Genomic DNA, 6045 nt, shown 5'->3' with positions numbered 1-6045 from the left:
TTTAGACTTAAAAAGAGAATATCAACATATTTACGTTAATCTCGGTTTTAACAACAAAACAACAAAAAGTTACAGTACACTCATGTTACACAGACAGCTAACTTTTTCTAGATGTCCAATACCTTTATACTGCATAGCGTACATGATGTGTTTCTAAACATTTCATCACCAAACCTTGACACAACTATGGCATGAGAACGAGAAAAAAAAAGCAAACCAATTTTGTTTCAGAAATCCGGTCTGTTGTTCTTTGGCTAATTGTTCATTATTCATATTAGCAAAGCTGGCGTCCGCCTGGAGATAGGGCATTCTTGACAGAGAGCAAAACGACCGCCGTTATCATGGTGGTTCGTCGTTTGGGAGCAATACATCTCGTCTCTAAATGAAGGCGAGCGCGCGTCCCCAGCACCGAGCGACGGATAAAGGGAGATAGCTCGGGTACGATCCCGGACTAATGAGTCAGAGTGCATGCCCGCGGAGAGGCGGCGTTCGCTGCGAGATACCCTCCCTTCCACCCGCCTGCTGATGCTTCCACCCACCCCTGCACCCCATTCCCCTGGGCATGTCTCGCTGGCAAACGGCGTGTCACGCTGACGACGAGACGCGGAGCTCCGTGACTTATTCCTGCTGCGGAACGTGACTTCCGGCTAATGGCGACAGCTTGTTAACGACTGTTCATGTATCAATGCCATGCGAAGCTGCGAAGGCGAAATTAAGATCTGTCTAAATTAAGGATGCATTTCTTGTTTACTATTTTTTTCTGTTGTTCTTGCTTGTTTTAAATTTTCCCGAAAGACAGGAAAAGATAGGATTTTATCTTTTCACTCTTCACGAATTTTCTCTCTCTCACAGACACACGAACGCTTGTCCATACCGCGGAGAAAACAAATTAATACTAACTCATACTTGACTATCATAATTGACTTAATGTGTGAACAAAGTATTTTTTTACATGACAATAATATCAAATCTGCGATTCAATCTCTCGTACACCAATTCCTGCCTGACGCAAAGTTGAAAATGTGCTGGGGTACTGGTGGTGATGGGTATATCTGGGGTGAAATAGAGAACGTGTGGAAAAAGAAACGACATAAAGATTGGGACAAGAAGGCACTGACAAGCGAAAGTGTTAAAGAAAAACCTTTGTCAATCAATCCTCAACCTTCTCCCGGTCAGTTGATAGGGACACCGCATCTTCTTTGCACGGACTGGCCCTTGAATGTTTCTGTTGATTAGTTTTCTTGCCCCGCCCACGCCTCCCGCTACACTCTATTCCACAAACTAAACCTTTCCTTGGGACGAATGAAGCTTCATAAACTAGGAAACAGAGCACCAGACAGACAAAGGATCAACGAACAAAGACTGAGAGTAGGTAAGGGTGGTGAGGTGACACGTGATCCGAGGTGCCAGAGGTCATCGGGTTCAGGTGAGGTCAGACTCATAACGAGATCCGCAAAACGACGTGTCCCGATATCCCCGCAGTTTACGTGCGAAAAGAGAGATCGTCCTCGACGGGGGATGAAGACGACTGCGCTCTGCGCCGAGAATATATGGCGAGCAGGGAGGAAGGCGGCAACAGGCGGAGTTAGAATGTGGGAGAAAAAAAAAAAAAAAAAAATCCTAACTAATCTTAGGTGTGGGTCATCCGAGCTTCGTGACCTCACTTTGTCAAAGCGAGGCTTTCGCGTCGCTGATTTTATTAGTGGAATACTTCTTTGACAGAGGAGAAACAGAAATGCCAAGTGGAAATAAACTGCAATCAAAATCTGCTCTTTGGTGTAAGTCATGCACAAGAACACGTGCCTACAAGCAAAGAAAAAAACAAAAACAAAAACGCGCGCTCACGCACACTGATAGTTGAAGGAAAGACATCCTGTCAAATCTGAGCCATCCTCACATTATTTTCAAATATGCTGTGTGAAACAGCCCTAGGGATGTATCTCTTTCATGTGCATATAACTACTTTTTTGTTCCTGTTGTGTGTGTGGTTTTGTTTTACAACTGTCTTTCAACAACAATAATTAGTACAAAGTGAAGCAAGCCCGGTACCACGCGCCAGTGAAAAATCGTCTGCGCATGCGGAAAACGCCTTTCACTCTCCAATTCAAACGCGTGTCACAGGAATCAAACCCCATCCTGCCCCCAGCAAGTCTGACAGCCACTTGAGGCATTGACGCTACCCTACTCGCAGCCCCAACAAATCAGCTTTCGTGAGGGGAGGAAGGGTACTTCCTTCTCCCCTGTTGCTGCACATCACGGCTGAGTTCACTTACTTTCTTTTACAAGGCATGTCAATGAGCAAATAAATGATTGAATTTGAATAAACAGAAGTTAACAACCCACTGTATGATCGACTTTAAATTATAAAGTTAAAGTCAGTGGCCGAGACCACTGAATTATTATTTCCCAGTCACGTGGTATCAACATTTCTATGTATACCAAGTGCGCTGTTCTTTCACGAAGTGTCACAGTACCCAGCTTTATCACAGAAAGACGTGGAAAAACTGAAAAAAAAAACAGCCTTAAATAAAACATATTGAACATTGGTTCTTAAGCATCCTAGAAACTGGCCGGAATGGGTCACGTTTCTCTATGCACCTAACACAGCAACAAACAATTCTGACAATAGTTTCCACAAATGTAAAATTTTTTTACTAAAAACTATCCCTTACTCTTTCACAAAAAATTAAAAAACAAACAAAATGAATACAGCAGGATGGTAAAAACAAGAAACGGGTGGCCAGCACAAAAGGCTTCCAGTTCTGTGTATTGGAAGATGAGCCGGCATTTTCTTGCGTTAAATGCAAGGGAGAGCTCTGCACGTGACTCCAGACAACCAAAGAGAAGTTACTGAGAGCTTGCCTGCAGGCACGAAGGAGAATGAAGAAGACTGGATGATGACTACTGAACGATACTTGAGAGAGAGAAAAAAAAGAGAGAGAACAAAAGGTCGGCGTGTCTAGTGGATATGTGGAATAGCAAAGTGAAGGATAAGAATGCATTCCACGCCCTGAGAAAAGGGAAGTCACCCTTATGTATTCCCAGTGAACAATGCACGTGGGCCTTGGGGGCTATTATTTATAAACCATCTCGGAGGCCTTCACTCAACAGAGCGATACCTGCAGAGATGCGATGCTGGAACGAGACACGTAACCCTCAATTACTTATACCCTCGTTGTAGGCGTTAATCGACCATTGCATTAAAAAAAATCTGCAAAGGAAAAAGTTAATCTAGTTTCTGGCATATTCGAATGGATGGATGTTATTATTTCAAATTTTGTGAGGACGTGCAAGGAATTCATCAAGAAAGTTCTCTGAATCTTCAGTTGAAAGTGTGACAAAACATTAAATACTCTTTGATCGTGAAGGAAGAGGTAGCCTCAGTTGAAGTAATCTTTGACCAGATGGAGGCCAAAAAGATCAAGAAAACTGACCGCCACGTGTCAACCAAGCTACAGCCAAAGACAGTCGTTAAAGACAGGAAGAGAACTACGTCCTCGCAATCCTCTTCGTCACGGCGTCCCTCACAGCAGAGGTCAAAGGCTAAGCCGCAGCCCGTACCATCCGGGAGCAATGCGGCGCGGGAACGTTCTCGAGTGAAGACGTTGCGGATGGCCTTTATGGACCTGCAGCGCTCCCTGCCGGCCGTGCCGCGCGACACCAAACTCTCCAAGCTGGACGTCCTTGTGCTGGCCACCACCTACATCGCGCACCTGACTCGCGCCCTCTCCTGTCCGACTGCAGCAGTCCCTGGACATCAGGCGACAGGTCACGGCGACCCCACTCCGACCCCGAAACGAAGGGGTCATCGACCTGGCTGCGCAGGCTCCGGGTATGAGATGAGAAAGCACGGCGAGAAAGCAGCGGCAGCAGGGTGTGGCATGATTGGGTGTGCGCCTGCAGTCCCATCGGGTGGCCGTCTGGCAGACACACACACCCAGGATGAACCTACCCGGTCCGGTAGCAGCTGCCACCCTGTGTCTTCTCTGCGAGCTGACGGCTTTCTACATCCGGTCAAAGTAAGAATCAACTTCTGGTCATATTTTTTTACTAGCCGTTTGCCACATATATCCCTTCCATGAATGACAACTGACTAGCTTTATTAATTCCAGTGGGCAATTAAACCTGGGAAGTGTGCTCAGTTATACAAAAATAAAGACAAAACAAGGGCTGATTACAAGGATAAGGCTAGTGGTGCATCACATAAAAGATAACAACACACAATGCTACATCCAGACCATTCTTAATAAACACCCACAAAATCACACATCCAAGTAACAATTTATTTGTGGTTTAGCAGCTGGACTGTAGAAGTTGTGGTTTAGCAGCTGGACTGTAGAAGTTGTGGTTTAGCAGCTGGACTGTAGAAGGTACAAACGATTTCAAGTGCATGTTAATTCTGCATACAGGTATAGCATAACGTTTAACGGAGCTCAGTAAAACAAATTCTCCGGCTAGTATACATTCTGATATGGACTAAATACTGAACGCCTTCCTGACAATTTGCTGACCACAAAAGGAAGCTACACCCCTATGCTTGACACCAATTAGCTTAGAACATATATTGACAATATTGTTCAAATTGTTCTTATCATAGACAGTACAACCAGCATATGAAATAAAAAAAGATAAAAAAAACATTTAACGAATGACTGATAAAGAAAAGACTTTAAACTTCAAAAAAGTTTACTTTAAAGACCAACTGAAAAACTGTTTAGCAAAGAAGGTACACTATGATGACCACGTACCCAGGCAGGTACCTTCAGGTGTCAACAATCTCAACATGTCTGTTGTAAATTATTGTGCATTAACAACCACCTTTTATTTTCCTAAGGTCTATGCTCATCTCTTAACTACATTTAGTTCCAGAAAGTTCTTATCATACCAACATATAAATTTGGATAATGAATTGCCATATTCTTGCTTTGTGCCAGCAACATATTTAATAATGCGGTATCATATGAGAATTTAACAGTGTAACTATTCTCCTCAGTTCTTCTGTAGCTGTCCACATACATGATACACAACAAGAGTAAAGGAAGAAGCCTTGCAGAGATCCAGTGCTTGTAATAACATCAGAATAATGACCATTTACAAAAACCCTTTGATGTCTGCAAGTAAAAAAATCCAATATCCACAAAACCAATTAATGTTCGAGATTAAAATCAGACAAGTCTCTGTGCTAGCAAGTATGGTTGTACTGTTTTCGATGCAGAACTATAATCAGCTAAAAGCAGTATAGATTATACCTTTGGGTTTTTTCCAAATGCTTATACAATGTAAACAAAATAAACAGCGAGGAATCTTAACCCTGCCCTGTCTTGTAAGGAAATTGCAGTGGCTCCAATCTTCTCCCTACAGATGTTATGATAAGATCATAAAATGTCACTAAATCAAATGAGAGTGGAGCCCAGTGTCTAAAGCTTAACTGATCACTTCTTTTCAAAAATCACTCCCCTCTACCCACCACCCTCTTCTCTTGTATTTGCTGAGACTAGCTAAAATCAGCACCTGCAAAGATTGAATAGAATTCCAACAAAATTGTTGCTGCAAAGTGCAGAACAAGTTCTTAAAATTCATTTCAATCAACTTCATGAAACTGCCCTAAGCTGGTAAGTTTTTAGGCATTAATTAGTGCTAAGAAAAGGACTCTTCACTTTATCCTTTTTTTCATTTGGTATGGTCTCGCATTTTATTGATGAGTCTCCAGCAGCCTCCTAGTGTGTCTTGCCTTCATCTAAGTTATTTTACATGCTCACTGAAGCTTGTTAGCAAATTTTTACATATTACAGCAATAGAAAAAGGGAAACATTGTGCAATCTGGAAAATATACACTTTAACAAGATGTATTTTGCATGTTGTTTTAAAAGGGAATGAATGAAAGAACAAATGAATGAATGAAAGAATGCAGATCCTATCTTCACCATCAAACTTCTCATGCAGAAATGGCCCATGAGAACCCGACTGTATGCCGGCATCATGGCCAGTACACAGGAGATTACCAAGGCTACCTACAATAAAGCCCACCTATACTGACTGGCCTCA

The 6045-nt window shown here is 42.8% G+C and overlaps 1 protein-coding gene across 1 annotated transcript; it reads left to right on the top strand.

The window, feature by feature from the left end:
• The first annotated feature begins 2745 nt into the window (after positions 1-2745).
• LOC112573560 (transcription factor 23-like) lies at positions 2746-5692 on the top strand. The gene has a single exon (XM_025254041.1). It carries the CDS (start codon positions 3405-3407, stop codon positions 4080-4082), a length of 678 nt encoding a protein of 225 aa, XP_025109826.1. The 5' UTR covers positions 2746-3404; the 3' UTR covers positions 4083-5692.
• Positions 5693-6045: the final 353 nt, after the last annotated feature.

Source organism: Pomacea canaliculata, linkage group LG10, assembly GCF_003073045.1.
Source record: "Pomacea canaliculata isolate SZHN2017 linkage group LG10, ASM307304v1, whole genome shotgun sequence".
In the NCBI taxonomy this organism is placed as follows: Eukaryota; Metazoa; Mollusca; class Gastropoda; order Architaenioglossa; family Ampullariidae; genus Pomacea; species Pomacea canaliculata.
The sequence above is the reverse complement of the archived record's forward strand: the minus strand, read 5'-3'. Positions and strand labels throughout refer to the sequence as shown.